Source organism: Accipiter gentilis, chromosome 10 (genome assembly GCF_929443795.1).
Source record: "Accipiter gentilis chromosome 10, bAccGen1.1, whole genome shotgun sequence".
NCBI lineage: Eukaryota > Metazoa > Chordata > Aves > Accipitriformes > Accipitridae > Astur > Astur gentilis.
Window position 1 is genome coordinate 14203476 of NC_064889.1, and position 21379 is coordinate 14224854.

Below are 21379 nucleotides of genomic sequence, written 5' to 3' on the forward strand. Positions count from 1 at the left end.
ATGAGGAAGACGTGTAACAGCTCCATCTGGTGACACTTGCCCTCAGCACTAATAATGGTGCCTGCCTGCCCTAGCCCCAGAAAATGGAAGCTGTAGTAGGAGGGAGGCGTTTGGGTCATTTGTTACAACATTTTTATGGATGGAAGCAAACAGATGTGTGTGTTAATGTGTTTCAGTGAAATTTATAGGAGCCTTGAAAAAGAACGAACATGGTATGCCTTGTAAATATGACATTATAGGCATAAGTAGCTATTTTTCCCAGGGGTTTCTAGCAACCATTAGAATAGAGATTAACCAGTTCTCCTCGGCATTTTCACAGGCCTGAAACAATTTAAAAAAAAAAAAAAAAGTCCAAATGTGCCTGACTATTCATACTAACTTTCTCAAGAACAGTATTTTGGAAAACTTTCCAAAATCCAAGGAATTTTTTTTTTTCTTTTTTAGCATAGTTACTTCTTCTAAGACTTCTGCACAGGAGCTGATAGTTTACATGAGGTGGCTGGTCCACAGAGGCTAAAAGCAGCATTAATAACTAAGTGAAGGCACATAAATGTTAGAAACCAAAAACTGAGTTCCTAGTTCTGGCTCCAGAAGAGTGAATGTAATTTATTCTAGGAAAATGTCTGTTGTCTGTAATGTATGGATGTGTTGTGTGTGAATTGTATCTGTAATTAGTTGGATTCTTTGTTTTCTCTCACATCAAGAGATTTTGAGATACTTGTTTATTGCACTAGCACCCAATTATCTCCCTTTGCTTCCTTTTTTCCTTCCTAGTTTTGCTTCGGAGACATACAAAAGATGCAGGAACAACAAAATAAAGATTCTGGTTTTTTTCTTCTAAGTTAGTGATATTCAAAGAGGGAGACTTAGACTGCGTCATACTGTGATCCAATCATCACACACTAGCTCTGGATGTTTTTATGCGTTTCTAAAGTGAAAACTGGTGAAGTGAAAAAAGTCCCTAAGTCGGCATCCTGACTGGCAAAGTCATACAACTTTGATCTCATACTATCACAATTCCAAACACTATTATTCTAGTCCCAAGTAACTTCGATTTGTACTAAAAATAGCGATAGAGTTCTGCGCATTTTCCTTCTATGACCTGTCATAAAATTCAGCTTTGATACAAAAATCAAAACTGCCCTATGCAGGTCTTTCCCCTTGACATGCCACAGAAGTAGCTAATTTTGCTTCACTGTTTGCTCAATAAAGTCATGCCAGGCACATTATGATGTTTGGTAGGACGTGAGAATAGAAAGGATACTATATTAAAGGATTTAATATTCCAGTTAGAGTTTCTTGCCAGCTATCCTTGCAGTAGCACAAAGCTTGAGCACAAACTCTTGCTGGGGGCCTTCTCCACAGGGGAAAACCTTGCATAGGATCAAACAGGCCTAAGCTTGAGCTTCTAGTTTGAAGGCTTGAGGTACCAATAATGCCATACTATTAAGCAAGGAAACCAACTTCTAATGTTTTAAAGCTTCTCACTGCTTCAGTATAGGTAATTGAGTATTTTAATAATGATATTATCGAGGAATTAAATCTATTTTATGCCTATTAGCTGAGGATAAGATTAAAGATGGTTTTTAGTCACCTCTAAGTGTGGCTCTTTACATCATATTTTCCCCTCCAAGGAAGCTTACGTCTTCAATAATTTTATGTGTATATGGTGCCTCTTGTTTTCTAGAGGAAAAAGCTCTTACTACAGTGTCCCATTTAACATAAACACAGGCAAAAGAAGAGAATGTATTTTTTTTATAATCAAGTCTTCCAGCAATTGCTGAACTCCACAACTATTGTCTGCCTAATGGAACAGAGCCGGTGGGCTGGGAGACAGAGAGAATGTCCCTGCTCATGCCAGAAGACATTGCTTATCTTAAAGGGACAACTTTCTCAGGCCATCACCCAGACTACCAGTTCATTCCCCAAATCCCCCCTGCCTTCTTCAGTTACTTACTAAATCACTGTTTCTTCATCAGCAAACCCAAGAAATCACTGTTCACTCTGAATATAGGATTGTTCATATTTAGAGTATTTATTGTGGCAAAACAATTCATAGGTTTCCTTTAAAAGACTTTTTTCCATGTTAAGGAATATATGGACTCTACGTGAAGAAAGGGAAAACCATATCTTGTTTTGGAAAGAACACTGAATAAGGGCACATGCAAAGTTCAAAGTCTTTTTAAATAGGCTTCTCTCAAAATGTATCGTTAGTTTTGTTCAGCTTCTCTAGTTTGTAAACAACTATGTAATCAATGAAAATATATTTAGCCTACCTTTAAAAAGAGATGTCTCCAATAATAATTGGTAATAATAGTAAAATCATATGCAAGACAAAAATATTAGGATCTAGCATGCTTGTCCTTTAACAAGTTCTATTCCAAAATTATATTACATATATTAATTTCAACTTTGTAAATGTTGCATAATCTCAAAGATTTGAGTAGTCAGACAGTGATAAAAAATTACTAAGAAACTGGACAACCTTTCTGTATTGTGAATGCTATTCATTTCAAACATTACTTGCTAGTAAAGTGCTGTTACAAGCAAAACAAAATTGTTAGTGTCTATCGAAAGCAGATGACATTTTAGTAATATTCAAATTCTATTTGTTTTGGCAAATAGTTAAAAGCTTAGACATGTTTGTTTAACCTCCCAAAACTAATTCAGTATAAACAATATTAGTTTCCAATAATTCTATGCTAAAAGGCACATACTAATGTTCCAGCAGTTCGTTCAAGTGAGCTTTTGCATGTAAAGGTTTAATTGTGCTTTTAAATAGTTACTGATTCAGTATGACCTTGAAAGTGACATTTGTGCATGTCTAAAATACTGCCTCACAAATGAATCTCACACTCTGAAGGTGTAATTTTGTTAAGATTAAGATTATATATATCTATATAACTATGCTTGTTGATCTCTATAGATCTACATAGATATACACATATACATATATTCATACATACACACACAAAAGGGTATCTTCTGGAACAGCAGCAGAAAGTGCAGTCTATACTTTTTTGAATTGCCTTCATAATAGACAGTTCTCAGTACAGTTTTCAGATATAAATTGTCTTGGGATTTGTGAGATCCAAGGGATTATTTGTGATATTGCATGTGTCCAACATTACTCTCTTTCCTTACAGGCTGCTTCAAGCTCACTTCACTTCCAGAAGAGATGATTGGCAAATTATTTTCCATGTGATACTGAATAAGATGACCCACACTATCAAATATATGGTCTTTGGTTCTCACCTAATGAAAGAAGCAAAAGAATATATTGATGGTTAGATTGTGCTTATAACTGGTTGGATGTGAGCCCAGCACATTAAAGTCAAAAGGCATTTAAGCCACTGAACTCTCTGGAGCGGGGTCATTAGGCTGTAGACAGCAAATTCAGACCTATCCTTTGACCTGCCTTTAGCTGACATGAAAAGCAGAGGACCCAGTTAAAGAGACTGTGTGTAGAACTGGGCTGATTCTGCTAAGGGGAATGAAACGACTTTTTTTTTTTTTTTTCTCCACAGAAAAGAGATTTTTTTCCCTAAATCCCACTGAGAATTACTTTCCTGATTTACTCTCTCCCCTGTGAGAGACGTCACTCAGGAGTGCTCTCCTAGCCCCAGGCAGAAGCAAGTAGAATTGAAGTGACAACAAACCAGCTCTACCTTTGCTGTATCCAGAAGTGTGTTACTAATCAAATTCATTATTTAATGTTAGAGTTATTTTTCTAGCAACATAATAATGACTCAAAGGATGTATTAAGTGTATACACTAATTATCAGCACCTGGACTAACAACAATATTTAATTACCTCACTTCTGTTTCCATGGTACTTTGGTGCTTACAAGTTCTTGAATTGAACTTTCAAACCTACTGGAGTCACTGGCTAAATTTAAATTAAGCTGGATGGAATCAGATCAGTTCTACTTCCTGGAGTGCACCCATGCATTTTGACTGAAATATCTGAGCAGCCCTGAAATTGCAGTATATGAAATGTTCATACCTTGCCCTCAGGATCGACCAAGAGCAGATGCTTTGCTTGCCCTCCCTGAAGTCCACTGAGGACGTACTGACCAGGTGACGTTGTGCTCTCTCGCACCAGAAAATCCCCATCGTTGACTAAGAGGCTCTCTGCTGCTTTCCTGTTTAATTTGCCATGGTAACAATCTTCATTCTTTAGCTGTTGCTTTATTTGTGGCAGAACACAGAGACCAGCTGTGTTGCTTGTGGCACTCTGCTGAACAGTTTCCGGTAACTCTAAAATTAAATGAAAGGGAATGTATGGGACACTTCACCTAGAACTTCATCCTAAAAGGATGCAAGACAATGTTTTTTATAGCTTTTAAAAAAATCAGATGCTTCAGTCTTGAAGCTGTGATCAAACCAACCTTACAGACTGTAATAATACACACGCATGAATGCTCCCAGCCCTCCAGTGCATTAGGTAAAATTATCACACCATCCCCTCCCGTACCTTAGATGGGAAAACCTTGGGTCGCTAGGCAACAGAGATTGGAAACAGGAATTTTTCTGATGCTTTACTGTTTTGGGTTTGAATTTCTTTGGTTGTATTAAAAAGTCAAATCTTCCCTGTAAAAACAAGATTTTTTTTTCTTTTAGCCTTTTTTTTTTTTTTTTTTTTTTTTAAATCTAGTTCTTCCTTCTTCCTTAACAAGCTCTGAAGAGATTGTCATGGATCATTGGGAGAATCATGTTGAGTGGCTCCAGCTATGTGCGGGAATGTAAGACAACATGGCCAACGGAGCCAGAAGGGAAGGATTACAGCATGATGCATCAGTTGTGAAAAAATGAACAATTACTGAATGTACTAACAAAACTGGGTGGTTTGGGATATAGCCAGGCAGACTGCAAATGATTCACAGGCAGGATTTTTCTAACAAAAATAAGAGGATACCACTTCTTCAATGGAATTGTGCAACCTAAGGCTCCTCAGGATATAGCCAGCTCCTTTTTAGAGCATAATACAGCCCCGGGCTGGAAATGTCTCAATGGTCACAGACTTCCCTATACTGTAGTTCTGTCCAGTGCTTTGCCCACTTTCTTGTGTGGAGCCAGCTCTGACAGAGAAAACAGTCAGTGGGAAACCATAAAAGGCAAAGTTAATAAATAAAGCATTTTCAATAAGGAGGACAATCAGTAGCAACTGTATAGTCATTTAATGGATATCCACCACTTTGAGTCTGTAAATCAAGACTTAATTTGACATACATTTAATAGATACTACTGATCAAATAGTTTGATTTAGAAGTTATTAGATGATGTTCAATGGTCACTTATGCAAGAATTGAGAAAAGATGGTCATAACGATCCCACTATGACCTTGCATGCTACTGCCTGTGAAGCAAAGGCATCTGAGGCCACTTCCACCTTAGAGTGGTTAAGATCTTGAGCATACAGGAGAACCCTCTTCCTTGAGGTATGGTGCAGTCCCAAGCTTTCACATCATCTTAAAGACTGTCAATCAGCTACAGAAGATAAAAGGTTACTCTGCTTGCTTACCATCACTACTTTTACTCTTTAATCCTCTTTTTGTCTTGAATTTAACAAGCAAAAAAAATCAACCAGGATGGCTTTCTTCCCCCCCCATCTTTTCTATATTTCTTATGGGGAAACCAAAATCTTTCTCCATGCACACAGATGACAAGACCCCCTTTTTTCAAAGCTTAGAAAGATATGGTGTTGCAATGGGAACCTACTGGCCTGACGCAGAGGGCTCCCATGGATCTGTGCTGTTGCTGTACCACGGGCTGTACAGACTGCAGACTGCACGGTCTGTGTGTTGATGTAACACGGATCATCAAAAAGATCTGTTTTGTAGGCAGGCTTCAATAATGTTGCTTCTTTTTTCATCTTCTGTGATCTTTCACCACAATTACCTGCAATTAGTATATAGTATGCACAGATTTCCTTCTCCCTTTTTCTTTTTTTTTTTAACCTCAGGTTAAAATAACTGTAAAAGCTGAAACAGGAACATTGTTGTTCTTATACATCCCACTGAAGTCATACAGAAGGAAAAGAAAAATTGGCAGATGAACTCGTTTTTCCCTATGGCTAGAAGGCACAAGGTACACCACCCAAAATGAGCTAGACTAAAGGTTTTAAAAAATGTTCCGCACTGGATCAGTTCTGCTTCAATGTCAGCAGTAAACCCCCCCACTGACTGAAAAGAAATTAATACATATGACTTTACAGAGATACAAGCCATATACATTCTTTGTTGCAAAACCCTTTCCTTCCCCTCTGCACCACAAAAAAAAGCTTGTGGGAAGCTGAACAATTCTCTCTCTTGCTATTCTGGTGGAGCAGGGAAGATGGAAGAGGTTGGCGCTTTGTGGCTCTGCCTTGAGAGCCAAAGCCACATCTGTCAGGTTAAGATTGAAGCCTAGGAACAGGCTAACAGAATATCCCCTACAGGGTATGAAAATAATAGCACTTCAGCTAGCCAAATAGCATGCATATTTTTGCTCTTTAGCAAACGTTTTATTCATAGATCTATTCATTCATTCTTTTATTTGTTCACCCTCTCTTTGTAGGAACCATTTGATTCTCTTTTCCTTAAATCAGAAATAACATAAGAAACTGCCTGCAGACAGTGTAATAGATCACTTTAGAGCATGCAGGTGGGAATTCAAAAAGGACCTCATTGTGCAACGAAAGAGATGAGCTGGGGAAATGTGCTCAGGGCAACAGCTGTGGCAAGGGAAGTCCAGAAAGGGATGGAGGCTGGTGATCTCCTTGGGGTCCCAGAGAGCAGGTTTTGCTAAAGGTAAATTGATCTCGGGCACAAAGCCACCCAAGGCAGGGGAAGGGCACAGTCACACTGAGAAGCCAGTGATACTGGAACCAAGGGCACAGGCTCTGTTGGAACAACCGCCTGATGCTGATAGTTTGTGTGTCATCGAGCGTTTGTAGGGGGAAGGGGTATTTTCAGAGACTGATAAGCAATGAAGTATCTTCCTTTTTCAAAGGGTATGTAAGGAAATAAAACAACAAAGAGTATTAAAGAGAATAAAAATAACAAAGAGCTACTGTACAGTATCATGACAAGTAAAACAAGTAAGTCTGCCAGCAGACATGAAGATAGATTAGTGGCCTTTAGAAAAGCTGTAAGGCTTTTTTGTCTGCCCTTCATCTAGGGAATTAGAAATGACCCACTAAGTAGAACACTTTTCACCATTGTATGGAAAGCCAAGGGACAGCTCTTCCGATCAGCCTGCCTTGGTTAATTCTGCATATGCATGAGAAGGAAAAGAGAGTACATACCCACAGTTTTGTTTTCTTCTGGACAATTTTCGTATATATTGATGAATGTTGGGCTGTCTGTCTGCAGAAAAATTGTAAAAACAGTCACATAAAGTAGTCCCATAGAAATCTCAGGTAACTTTAAAATATCCATGCACCAGTTAATTGGGATACAGGTAACTAAACTTATCTTCTTCACCAAAAAATTCCTATCTCCTCAAATCTCCTTTCATGCTGATACTCTTCTTTTTACAGGGCACCATGTCTGGACATACTCCAACACAGACGCCATTAACTGCCCAGTTAGGTATCTAAGGTTTAGTATATACAGTGTAACTCCTAAGTGATAAAGTTCAGGTTGTCTAATAAATGTTCCTTGCAATAAAAACAAGAACAAATAACTACAGGCATCATGGTTTGAAAGTGAAATGGTCACCAGGTTGTCTGAGCAGCACTAGAAGGTCATCAGAACTGAAAGGATAAACAAAAGTAACACCCCATGGAAGAAAGGAATTTGCATTTACATGCTGCAGGGTAACTCCTTGCAACAGCTCTGACAAGCTTCAAACGCAAACTCAGGATATAGTCAAACACCTTTTTAGAGAAGTGTTGGGGAGGCAGAGACCAGCAGGCCCACAGCCGAGATGTAGAGTATGCTTTGAGCTTAACAAAGCAAAAATGGATGGAGCAGTAGCACAGGAACGCACAGGAACCTGGGAGCAGTTGCCACCAGACACAAATAACACTTGGGAGCAGCAACTTTTTAGACAGCACCAACCGGATTCCAGCGGGCACATCTGAGTGCGCTCCCTCTGAGCAAAGCAGTGGTGCCTGCTTCCCTGACTGGGGAAATGCTGGTGTTTCCAAGAACTCACACAGCAGGCTTTGAAGTCTGCAGCCAGTCTGAACCTGGCTGGTTTTGCTCCCTGACTGATTGGGTTTTATTTCCCACTATCCCAGACAAGAGCCACAGATACATGCATCTTTCACTGCTGTGGCTGATTTAACAGAGCCTCTTGAAACACTCCAAAGGTAATTAATGTTGTATATACATTGCAGTCAGTTACTGTTGTATGTATAGGCTGTAGAGCATAATGGACAGGATGAAATATTTATCAGATCACGGAATCAGGAGACAGGAGGTCCCAGATTTTGCAGATGTTCTCTCAGACAAGCCATTTAAATCTGTATCTATTTTCTTCTCACAGCTAACGAGTGAACAAGGGAATATTACTTGGTCTCCTAAAAGTACTCTAAGGACAAACCAGTTAATATTCAGAAAGTGCTTTGGGATTCACTTATGTACTAAGCATCATTAAATCTAGCCTAAAAAACCCTTTCCCAGGATAATCAGGACCTGGTTCTGAAGTTAATGCCATGCTTTACACCACACTAACACTTTATTATTCATTCCCATAATAGGCAGTGAATAGTTATCCCAGAAGATGATGTACTTACCAAGCAATACTGCTTTTTGCACTGTATAAGACAGTTAGCCCTTTGGTCTGTTTGCACTTTCATTCGCATGTCTAACATTCCACCAGTGGGAGGCTCTTTCCCTGGAATTTCGTTGTAATATTCATGATCCTCCCTCTCCTGTGAATTCCCAGCTGATCCATTAGCATTTGCTGCCTCGCTGAAAAAAATACGGGGGAAAAAAAAAGCAACTGATGTAATCAACTGCTTTCTAGTGTAGGCAAACGTCCCCAGTGTTTGGGCATCGCACAATATACAGGTTAGCCATATAGAGGCTGTAAAGGGCTTTGGGTCTGAACTTTCAGAGCTGTTTATTTTTCCAGTTACTTCTTCATGAATTAAAAATAGAGTCATCACAGTTAGAGGTGCAGGGAGGTACTGTCATTTTCTTAGCACTGGGCAGCCCAGGTCCCTTTTCTTTGACTTGAAAATATAAGAGCCACCTACTGAAACTTTGACAGAAGAGTGCCAATACCTCGTTCTTTAAGGTGTCCAAAATGTAGACCATAAAACTAATTCCCCTGGCTTCTTGTCTCAACTGTATAAATCTAGAGATTGCCGTAGCAGGGACAGATAATTACATGAGACAATTAAAACCTCACGGCATTTAGTTAGACAAGCCTGCAACTGTTTTAGAAAATCAAATATTGCTACAAAAAAAAAAAAAAATAGTTTTCCTGAGTGGAATGTACCCTGATTTTAATAACCACAATCAATATAACTGTTCTGTTTCAGCTTGAAGAAAACACTGAATTACACAAAGGAGAGCATCCAATGTTTTTCTTGAGATAAACCAGAATGATGATAGTTTAAATGTACAGCTGATACACTGCAAAACAACTAGGTGCTTCCTGTACTGTCTCCAGTCCCGAAATAAAAAGCTCATCTCAAATCTTACTTCTCTGATTAACAAGAAAATAATTGGATAAAAGGCCTTGAGCAGGAAAGAGATAAAGTTCAAGTAGTTGATTATGTGATATGCACTGCAAGTATTTGATTATGTGATTCATAGTAGTTTGGAAGTGAGTGACTCATTCACACAGCAATATCTGACTCCTCTGCCTAAGGACGGTTCTCTGAGGCTGGCTGTGGGTTAGGCTCAAGGAAGGAATCTAATTAGCCTCTTCCATTTCTCCTTGCTCTGATTTACTTGTGGCATAACCTAGCAGAGTTTCATAGGAAAGGCTCTTCCTCTGGTTATTGTCCCCAGGGAAAACAGACCACTATTAACAGTGGAATGGCAAGAACCACTATATACGATGAAATAAATATAAACTGGAGCTGGGGCTGCTGTTATGTAATAAAACCAGTTCTGTTGCATTGCATCAGGCACTGTACCAGTGACACCGTCTGCACAGCGACTCCCAGTGCTCAGAACACACTTCAGCAGCATTACAGCTTTACCTACTCATGGGAGGTAGCAAGCAATCGAATTTGGGGTTACAGTAAAAAACAGACTGAGAAAAATAGGCATGGCTAACCTGTGAGGGGAGCCATAAATTAGAGCAGAATTGTGTCCCCAGTGCAATGGAAAAAGGGTAATTGAAATGGGGAACTGCGATCCAGAAATTAATCTAGGCCCTATATTTTGAGCAATGAGCAGAGGACAGGGCTTCATACTTTAAAATGCTAAGTGGTGGCTGTGTTTATTTCGGTACATGAGGCTGATGTAAGTCACACCAGGTGGAATCTGAGGCCGCTGCCAGGACATGAGCAGAACAGCATAAAGGTAATTTACAATAGCTTTTTTCTCCACCACACACTTTCCACAGCTGCAGCAAGCTTAAACTTGGCATGGGTCAGGACTGAGCTCAGTGTGTGTGTGTGCGTGTGCAGTATTTAGAGAGCTGAACTTACTTGGGCAGAGTAATCTGAACATTTGTTCAACTTACTTGCATGACTTAAGGCTGTTTTAGCTAAGGAACGGTACAGCTAAATTCTGTTATGCACCTGTACAAATGTCACAGAAATCAATGGAGTTTACTGGAATAAGCTCATTTTAGTCTACTGTACTCTGTACATACAGCATATATCACAATTAGCATATGTCCAGGAAACATAGCCAAAAGCATCTTATTTATGGATCATTCTTTGGAGTGTATTTTCCTGAAAAGTACTAAAGAGAAGGAAACCTGTGCTGACCTTTCATTAGACGTGACCAGGCCGGATGGGTTCTTCAGGTACTGTTTGAACCGAAGCTCAAAAGCCTGCCCTATCGTGTTTATCACCTCCTGCGCCATCCCATTGGGACATTCCAGTATGTGGCATGCTGCAAAGAGACACCTTTAATTAAGTAAATGCACTGTATAACAGAAAATAGAGACACAAGCTATATTGCTTACAGCAGAAAGTACGTACCTAGACAGCTTTAGGACATTATACAGAGTGAGATTTTTGATGTCTTAAGGAATCTGCTCTGGGTATTTTTTAATCATAGTAGCAACTTGTACCTCAATAAAAGAAACTCTCCGTTCATGCTTCCTGCCTGGAGCGCTCCTGTATCTCCTTTTCTCTCCCTGCCTGGCAGTAAGCAGAGGCAGGGGAGAGAACCAGCCCTGCCAGTGTGCAGTTCTCCTGTGAAACAGCATGAAAACACAAGTTCAGGTGCTCTGGCAGCCTGGGGCAGGGCTCCCTCGGGGCAAGACCACGCTCCTGCCACCAGTCCTTGTTCTCATGCACAACCTCAGGAAACTCACTCCAGTGGAGAGTGGCCTGTGCCCAGGACCAGCTCTCCCCTCTGCAAAGCCACCATGAGAGAGCACTCACTCAGGGATGGTGCTGGGCCAGCTGCCAGCCCTGCCTGCAGGCTGCCAGGCTACAGGAGTTCTGCACATCCCAGGATCATTACTAGGACTTACTGGTGAACTCACAGGGCGCCCTAAGTCAGTCAAAATAGCAGTGATGGAGCTACGGGGAGGTGGCAGGCCACACTAGAAGGCTCCAGCCCAGCTTCTCCAGAAGACATCGGGATCTTCTGAGCCATCCACGGCACCTTTAGAGGGAGCTCTCCTGTGAGCTGCCCCTACCAGCTTCATAGCCATCGGCAGTGTTGCTCTGAGAACTGTCTGGCATGAAAGAAGCAGCCAAAGGCCAGTCTTTCTTGTACTGCAGGCAAATAATGAGAGGGATGGAAAAGGACTTTATCCCCTGGGTTAGCCTCCAGAGGGGAGGAGGTCTCATACAGCTGATTATATACCCCCACTCTGCCTCCCAGCAACACACCCAGCAGTCTGGCTTAGATGAGAAGGCTCGTTCACTGCCCTTCCCTCAGCTGGAAGTTGTCCCAGAGCAGGGCAGCTGCCTACCTGGCCAGGCTCTGCCCTTCCTCCCCAGGCCAGGCCAGCTTGGGCCAGCTACCCCTGCATGGAGCCAGAACCTAGTACAGCTTTAGTCTGACCTGCAGATTCTCACTTTGTTGCACAAAGAATATGACATTTAAAGCCGCTGCCTGCATACCATCACCCATATCAATACAGGGAAGTCAAAAATTGTACAGAATATCGAGCTGTTCAGTAGCTTTTTAATTTTAACACTCAAACAGTTCCTTGGTACAGATAAAGCAATCATATAAACATGTATAACAATCTGAAAATTGTTTCCATACCTCTCTGATTAACAGGATCTTTTGCTACGTATGCGACATAGTCTGTTGTATCCTATAGGAAAGAAGGCAACAGATATCTTTAAAGTTATCATTATGAACAACCCTACCACCACAGCAAAGCAACTGCATATGGAGAGATACAGTTTTAGCTTTAAAAAGTGTGCTTCTTTCAGAGAAAACAACTGCAGGTACTAGGAAAGTGGGCTACAGGAAAGATCAGTGACACACTGGTAGCTATCAACACCATAATCGTCCCGGAATCTTTTTCTTGTAATAAATGCACTAGACCATTTGGCATTCTTTGAGTCTTCAATAAACCATGTATTCAGTTCCAAACTCTGCAACAGGAGTAGAAACACAACTGGTGCCTCATCAGCAGGCAATTCTGCTCTCTTCTGCTGCTCCCACGAAGCTCGAAGCCTCTCCTGTGTAATGTGTTAGGGCTGCATGACTGCCAGTCACAGTTCTTAGCTGGGTTAGTCCTTATCAGTATCAGTGGAAGATAAAACAGTGCTAATATACAGCCAAGGACAAGTTAGAATATTTCCGATTTGTAGCATCAAGATTCAGTTTTGAAGGCATCTCAGAGAAAAGTTGATCTTTAAAATACTGCAGAATACAATTGGTATCTGATCTCAGTTGCTGCTGCCTGATTTTAATCTGGCTACGATCAGGTTAAATTACTCTGTATCTCAAGGCTGCTGCTGAGATCAGACAACCTCAGTATAATCAGTTGTCTGTTTCAGATTCTTTTTCCAGCCAACATTGAAATAATCCTCACTTTTTCTAGTCAAACTGAAAAGGGAACTGGAATAGAAAAATTAACATTTCTAGTCATACTGCAAAAACAGAGAGTCACTTGATAATTCACTGTTATAGTAAAAATGGTGAGGTAATGAATAACATTATTTTAATTATTAAAGATGCATTTTGTTATTTTGGATCTTTAAGGCGGGATGGGGAAAATGCAATTCACAGCCTAAAGGCATGGCTCTCTTGAGGGAAGATGCAATCAGCTGGCAGGAAACAAGGCCCCCATTTGCAATATGCACAAGAACAATCATTTAATAATTCACAATGAATGACATGAGAGGCAGGTCTTAGGGCCAGCAGAACTTGTCCTAGATATTTTTTTAAAAATCTCCAACGTTAATATCATTAAAACAAAGCAAGCTAAATATTTCTTATGCATTTAGTGAGCTCAATTTCCTTCCTTTTCCTTTCAGGTTTTTCTTAAAAGTCCATAAATATTTTAGGATAAATAAATCAGATCTAGAGAACAACTAGAAACAAAAGTAACTGGAGCAGTACACACTATTTTTATACCTTTGTAATGCTTATGTACATGCATGGATGACTTTGCTTTAAAATAAAGCCAGAATAGGCTTTATTCTCAGGCAGAATTTGCTACTCCTTAACAGTGCAGAGCAACACTGAACTGCACTTAGACCCTGAATGTGGGGGCAGGTGGAGAGACATGTCCTGTTGGAAACTTATGTCCCATTTTAAATGTAAAGAGAGTTTTGGAGAAATTACTTGAACAAGCCGCCAAAATTGCCCATTATGTCAAGTGCCACTAGATTTATAGTTACCACTGCTAAGCAAGACCTCCATTTGACATATTGTCCCAGTAGGAAAAGTGTCACCAGCTGCACCACCAAGCCCATTTCCTGCAGCACATCTGTGCGCAAGCACATCTCGTGGTGGTCCCGCCATTAACCACCGACCAAACCCAGCCCCGTGTAGCCTGTGAGATCTGATGGGATCACTGTAGAAGACCAATCCAGGATAAGCACATTAAAAAAAAAAAACTTTAAAAAGGTAAACAAGCCCTGGGGAATTATTCATCCAGCCCACTGAAAAGAGGTCTGAAAACACATCCCTCAGTTTTCCAGCCTTGAAACGTTACATAAAGACAAAGTAGACAGCCAGCATCTAGGACACGGTACATACCTCAAAACCAAGTCAGCTCAAGGACATATTTAAATTGTTTAACCATCAAGAAAACTGGAATTTGGAAACGAAGCATTGTGATGCCGAGCACAACAGCGTGCTAGCACTTGGAGCTACCTGGAAATCCGTATCAGGAAGGGTCTGCAAAGCCCAAGGACTGTACTGTACAGTGTTGTGTATTAAGACAGCACAGGCATCGAAAGGTGAAATTTGAACTTCTTAGAATCTCAAAACGCCTTAAACTTCAAATGGGATCTTCAAGGATGTAGTACTCCGGCACCAGGCCTGTACTGTACCTCCCGTCTGGGTGCAGGACTGACAGCACAGACCCTGCACACGTCCTCCCTCCCCACCGCCCAGCCCAGCTGCAGTTCTCGGGCAGCTTGGGCAGCATCTGAGCAGAGCAGAGCAGAGCAGCGGGGCTCCTTACTGCACCCACAGGGCCCTCCAGAGAAGATCCGTCAGCCACAGAGGGCCAGTTCCCAGCTGTTCTCCCTTGCCTGCTCCTAAATCCAAAGAGGCAGAGATCTGTCATCTTCCAGTCAAGGCTAGATCTGGCTTCTACCCCACTGTTACCAAGAGCGTGACCCACAGCCTTCTCTTTTCCCGGTTTCACAACAGAGGAACAGGGAGACATTTAACAAAATTGAAGGGCAGAAAATTCAGAACTGATTAAAAAAACACTGGTTCCATACCACATGGAGTGTGAAATTCAGAATGCTGGCAGGGCTGGGCTGGCTTAGGTTTGAAGAGGGAATAGGGCACGTTTATGGATGACAAATTCCCTGCTTATGAACATTGCAGAAAAGAGTTTGGAAGAGGATAGAAAACCTCGTGCTTGAAAACTTCGATCAGTATGATACTAGGAGAAAAAAACATATCTGCAGGAAGAAGGTTATGTCACATCTGCCTCATAGAAGCTGTTTGACTGAAAATTAGTCTAAAAATTTAGAGGTGCCAGTGCTGAACACTTTTGTGACAGGTATTGGATTACAGGGACCACAGAAGTGATGCAATTCCTATGTTCATGTGTTCTTATTTTTAGCTCCCCAAGTCTGAGGGCTTTTGAATGATCTGAGGCTCACTGATGGGCAACAGGGAAGTTAACTATATGTATCTATCAAAGATCCACTGAGTCTCTGTACCACATCTCCCTTCCAGTCTCGGTTCCTTACTTTTCTTGTATTACTGATCATGATCCAGAAGTGCAGTGTACTCTGTTAATGGTTGTGGATAGGAAGGGATGAAGCGAAGTACTTGCAGGTACTTATATTCTCATAATAATTTCATTATACCTGCGGAAGTATATCTTATAAATCAATACTTACTGGGTCACCTCCAGAAGCAAATGAGATGGACTGCATGTGATGGTTGGCAATAATCTGAAAAGCATGACAAACTAGTTAAACATGCTCACGTGCCACAGATTTAGAAAACAGCAGAGCACATATCTTCATAGAGCAAGCAATTAAGGTCATGACAACCCAATCCATTAATAAATGCACATATCATTTGTGAAGGAAGGAGATAAAAAAAGGAATATTTCTGAGACTAGCCATTCATGTTTAGTAATGTCTAGATCCCCAAGTAATCTTCCTTCAAGGGTTTTCAGAACAAGTTCAACTACCAGCTTATAACCTGATCAGTATGAAGCTAAATGAGACTTTGAAAGGGGGAATAACTGGAGACGTTGGATACATTTACAAAGTCTGGAGATATTAATGCATTTTAAAGTTACCAACAATTTTATTTAAATGCCTGATGTATATAATGATGGTGTTTTTACAAACAGGCCCTACTGATATTCTGCTCATATTCTCTCTCACCACTAGCACCAAACTGTTACCTGGTAGAAATTTCACTAGCCAGATCAAGCATCAACTATTCTTGGTTTCAAACACTACCTCATCTCTGGAGACAAACTGTTCTTTATTATAAAATCAAGTGCAATAGATTATGCAGGTGTGAACACAATGAAACATGGTGGCAGCGCAAAAAGAGAATAAATAGGATTTTCCATTTGCAAAGGTCTAGTAATGAAAGACCTAGGAAGAATTTCAAGACAGCGTCCTGCGCTCCCATATGTGCAGTGACTGGGCACTTCAGTGTATTTGGAAAGAGATCTGTCCAGCCATCTTTTAGTCCCGTTACAAACAGGAACAGGTTAAAAGGGCCACGCTTTAGCTGCCAGCCCCCAGAGTTTTACCTGCTGTAGGGAAGCCCTTTGCTGCTGTACCTGAAAGGAAGGGAAGCATGCTGCCATAAATCCTTACTCCTCCTAGCACAGAGGTCCAGGGGACAGGAGACCCTTGAATAGCTTTGAATGACACCAAAGCCAAGCTCTGACTCAATACTTTTATCAATTTTTTCTTCCCTAGGACTTGTCAGAAACTCCAGCTGGGACTAGTACCTTGTTTATTAGGCACTGTACAGGCAGAAGCACAAAGAAAAACAGTTTGCCAAGCACTTAAGGATCCCTCCCCATGGAAGACACCATTGTAAACAAAAAGGGTATATGTGCTGGATGTCCAATTGCTCCAAAGTGCTCTAATTTTTAAATTCACAGGCATCATGTAATTCAGCTTTACCAGGCATGCACAAGAAGACTAAAGGGTGCTGCTTTCTCTTCAAAGCGCTCAGCCTTTCCTTCAGAAGCCACAAAAGGAGGAGAATACAGTAACATGGAGAAAAGGACACTGATTTTTATGTATCCTACCTGCTGCGTCTCAACATTAATCAAAGTGAGGCTGCTTGTTGAAATGGTCAGTTTTATATTCACACCAGAAAACTGAAGGTTACTTTTGCCAAGTACAGAAGACAGAAACTTCACTGGAGGCTTTGAACAAAGAAGTGAAAGAAAGAGGCTGTCAGCTGTGTCTGTCAGGGGCAGAAACATATCAAAGTCAAGTAGATTTTACGATATCTTATTGAGAATTTCAGTGGAGCAAGGATAATGGCTTGATCAAATGCAAATAGATCTTCTAACAAATACCAGCTTTGAATACAATACTTGTAGGCATGGTTTTTATGTCAATAATGGGAAAAAATTTTAAAGCAAAATCCCAGTGAGCTAAATGTTATAGCTGGCTCAGTAATTCAGAATGTGTAATTTTCCTGCTGAACTTTGCTTCGTTTTCTGGGGATGAAGCATTTCTGAGTAAATAAAAAAATTCTCTCACATACTCATTTTTCAGGAGCAAGTTCATTCCTCCCAAGCCCCACAGTTATAGAAGGGAATCAGTAAGTACCACCAGACAACCCAACAGCAGTCACTGATATTAACCCTCATTGCATCCCTGTTATTTAATAAGTGATAAGCCCATTAAACACTGTCATTTTCGTTGTGTTTAATTTTGTATATAAATATACATATTAAAAAAAACCCTATATCTAGATGGATAGATAGATATAAATAACAATCATGTTATCCTCCAGTGAATGAGCTCCCTTTTGCAATCAAAAAAAAAAAAATAACCCTCCGACACCTTACGAGCCAGAACCTAAAAACTGTAAAGCACCAAGCACTGCAAAGGCTGCTAGGAGAAGGAACTCTGGGCAAAGCATTAATCCTGAAGAAAATAAGGCAGGGCATGGTCTCGGCCCCAAACCAAGCAGGCTAAACACCCTGCTACAAGTGCTTTCACCCTGTACTGAGTTCAGGTGGATTAATGTGCACTAACTCCAGCATGGACTGAAGCCTGTTAGGGAATCATGTATCCAGCTTATGAAAAGCAGATATAGAAAATTAATCATTCAGCTAAAACAGTATTTACCTTGCGCTTTTTTATAGCTCCATTTGTACCTGATACAGCTTCACACAGTCGGCTTATTGCTTCCCTGCAAATAGAAAAATACAGCACAAACTGTTGGATCATTTCACGTGCATCATCTGTAACAGGGCCAGCAACTCTGCAATTTATTGTTATCATCCCACTTAAAAACACTTAAATCTTCCAGAAGGTTTTTCACAGTTGTTTTTCTTTCCTCTTTCCTCCCCCTGTTAAAAAAACCCAACACCCTATTTAACAAAATACAATGATTCAGCAGCCTGGTTTGTGTTCATTCTTTTTCTGCATAAAACACATCAGTTTCACCTAATGAAAATTTGTTTTTAAAAAACTCATCAACTAACTACAAGGAACTCAGACAACCTAATGCCTTCAAATCCTTTTTCTCAGTACAGTTGATAGGTCTTTTGCTTGGCAGGGAGGCTCCCCTTCCTCCCTTAATCCTTCTTATTTAGAGTAGCAGGGTGCCCTGATTGCCTTCCTGTTGTTTGGGGTTTCTCTTTTTTTTTAAAAAAAAAAAAAAACGGATGGGGAGGGGGGAGGTGTTGTCAGCTTCTCCAGTTCTTTTTCTAATCTGAGGCCTCAGGTTGTATCTTTCCATCTCTGGCAGGTATTTCCCAATCTAGACGTCCTTTCCAGCCACCCACCATTCTCTACAGGCACCTCTCAGTTAGGGAAGCAGAAGGGCAAGGCATAAAGCTCTCACAGTGTTTATTGGTCTATACCAAAGACAGCTAAATCACACACTTAATATAACATAGTGATGCGCTGCACCTGTTTTCCACACTTGAACAAAGAAAATTCCGATATATGCTCAGGCAGGTGACTGGTTTGGACATACAGCGGAGCACTCACCTGCCCTGACTGAGGTTAGCACAGCAGCTGGAAAAAATCCTTTTGCTGGCAGCCACAGGCTTTCCCTGACTGATACTTACTGTTTTGAAGTCAACAGAAAAAAATAGTGACTTACTGGGCTGGGATGTGCTTAGCAAGGTTCCTTAACCTTGCCTGGACGGCCCGGTCCACGCCACAGCTCCCGACCTCTCCAGCTGCCCTGGCCCTTTGCCACGGGGCTGCGGGGTGAGCTGCGCCGCCAGCCCCCATCACCCTTTCAGGCTTCGGTTCCCATACCGGCTGATTTTATTTTGAGGCTGTAGCCTCAGCCTTTCTCTCGTGGCTGAATTCGGACTTGGGCTTCCAAGGGATGGGATTTTGTTTTGTTCTTAAGGGGAAGGGAATTTGTTTGTTTGTTTATGTTATTGGATTATTATCCAAAGACATAATTAGGAAACGAGCTAGTTAGGAAAGTTTGTCTGTTTTCAGATCCCTGCATGTGTGTGGGAGGAACACACCACTGGCCTTCATTTCCTGAGAAAGTTTTGGTTCAGAAGAGCTAAAAAATATCAGGAGACCAAACAATGGCAAGAAGCTCTGGCCAGATACATCCCATGAAGCAGAGGTGCCCCAGCGAGGAGTGTAGTCCCCCCGGGACCCAGGGGGGTCGTGCCTGGGGAGCAGATCAGACCACAACTAAAGCCAGCACAGTGCCGGTGAACCGCAGCATCGCCACTGCTCCCTGCTTAGTGCCCCATGGACATTGCTACGCTGGTGGGCTACGTGCTTAAAGCACTGAAGATCAGTGATGCTACATCGAGTCTTCACGTCAGAGAACATCCTGAGAAATTCAGTCTGGAGACTGTTAAATGAATGAAGACCTCATCCATGGCAAAATAATAAAAATGTAATTAATATGTTCTAAGTGAAAACAGCAGGGAAGAAGAGGAGCCTCATTGTGGGCTACACAAGATGGGTAAGAAACACGGCCTTTTAAATATTGCCTTTTTTTAGCCTTTTAAAGCAAAGCACTTCTCCCTACACAGCTGAAAACATGCTTTTGAAATGAATTCCTGATATCCTTCTTGTTTAGCTCCTGTTCTATTCAGCTGTTACCAGTAGAAAGGCGAAAACTTAAAAAAAAAAAAAAAAAAGAAAGAAAGAAAAAGGGAAAGGCTTCCTACAGGATGATCTTGCAGATTCCAATAATCAGCTTGGAAAATGAGAGCTCATCTTCTCATTCAATATTAAAGGAAATTAAAATCAGAGCCAAGACATTAAGGCTACTTGGAGCCTTCAAGTCTAGCTCTACCTAGAAACAAAACCAGATACAGAACAAATTGGAAAAACAGGAAAATCATCTATTTTGGTGACAAATGACTTCTCACACACTTCAGGCAGCCCATGTGGAATCTGGAGTTGTAGGCAAAGTTGCCAGCAACAGACCCCGTTCTTGTACAAGCCACTGCGGTGACTGCCCACTTCACCACACTCCAAAGCACTTGTCCAGCAAACAGGAACCAAAAAGTAGGCAAATAATTTCTACTTAATAGTTTCTATTACCTCTCTTTGCTAGAGGAAATAATCTTCTCACAGACATTTCTTGCTGCATAGTTCTGGGTGGTTTTCCAGGTGACCTAACAAACCTTCTCAGATACTATTTTAAAGGTGTGAAAAGCAGCAGTTTGTAACACCTTGCTGCTACAATTGAACACTTCTAACCCTCGGTCATTTCCACAGGGCAGGCGGACCTGAACTAGAAACTGCACCATATATTAGAAAGAAAAGAAACTCTGGATACATCCATGATAAACTGAAATCGGATTTACTGTATCTGTGCTTTCTTCCTGGAAATCTGCTATTAATTCATTCTTACAGCTGTTCATTTTCAAACAGTTGCTTGGGCAAGTCTCTGCTTTTAGGTCTGCTGGATGGCATATACCTGTGCATAGCTTGCGTAGTTAATTGCCGTGTTCCTGGATGAATGTGCAACCTTATGAGTTCTGGCATTTGCTTGTCTTCTTGATATCTTCGAAATCTGAGGCAGTAGCAGAAAATGTGGCCTTGTTATTCCAGTCATGTGGCTGCTTTTTCTTTCTCTCCTCGTCATTCATCCCAAAGCAAAACACTTTGGTGTTTTTTTTGTTTTTCTTTTAAATCACCCTGAATGAGATAACTCCACTTGCATACTCTGCAGCAGCTCTTCTCAACCCTGGGAGCCACAGAATGAAATTGGGAGAGCTGTGAGGAATTAAAATTGTTCTCGCGGTTTAAGCCAAAGAAAATCTCACTCCTCGACTCCTCAGGAATCTTCTGCCATTTGAAGTCGAGTCACTGTCTGTCGGTCCTGCAGTGCCCACATGATTACAAAAACTGGTCATTGTTTCATTGACACAGTTTTCACTTTCCGTAGTGAATGGAAGAGATTTGGGTCGGCTCTTTTCACCATCCTGAAAAA

General features: G+C 41.1%; 1 protein-coding gene across 2 annotated transcripts in view; it reads right to left on the bottom strand.

Annotated features, from left to right (window-relative positions):
- Positions 1-1940: 1940 nt before the first annotated feature.
- The window catches only part of SHC4 (SHC adaptor protein 4), a 34184-nt gene continuing 14745 nt past the window's right edge, over positions 1941-21379 (bottom strand). Inside the window, exons 3-12 of one of the 2 annotated variants that reach the window (XM_049812492.1) lie at positions 18073-18136; positions 17016-17135; positions 15628-15681; positions 12347-12398; positions 10885-11011; positions 8725-8902; positions 7288-7348; positions 5721-5900; positions 4007-4260; positions 1942-3255 (exon numbers count right to left, since the gene is read on the bottom strand). In XM_049812492.1, coding sequence (XP_049668449.1) covers positions 3100-3255; positions 4007-4260; positions 5721-5900; positions 7288-7348; positions 8725-8902; positions 10885-11011; positions 12347-12398; positions 15628-15681; positions 17016-17135; positions 18073-18136 — 1246 coding nt within the window. In that variant the 3' untranslated portion in view covers positions 1942-3099. Of the gene's footprint in view, positions 3256-4006; positions 4261-5720; positions 5901-7287; positions 7349-8724; positions 8903-10884; positions 11012-12346; positions 12399-15627; positions 15682-17015; positions 17136-18072; positions 18137-21379 lie in introns of both variants that reach the window. The other variant, XM_049812493.1, reaches the window with a different exon arrangement.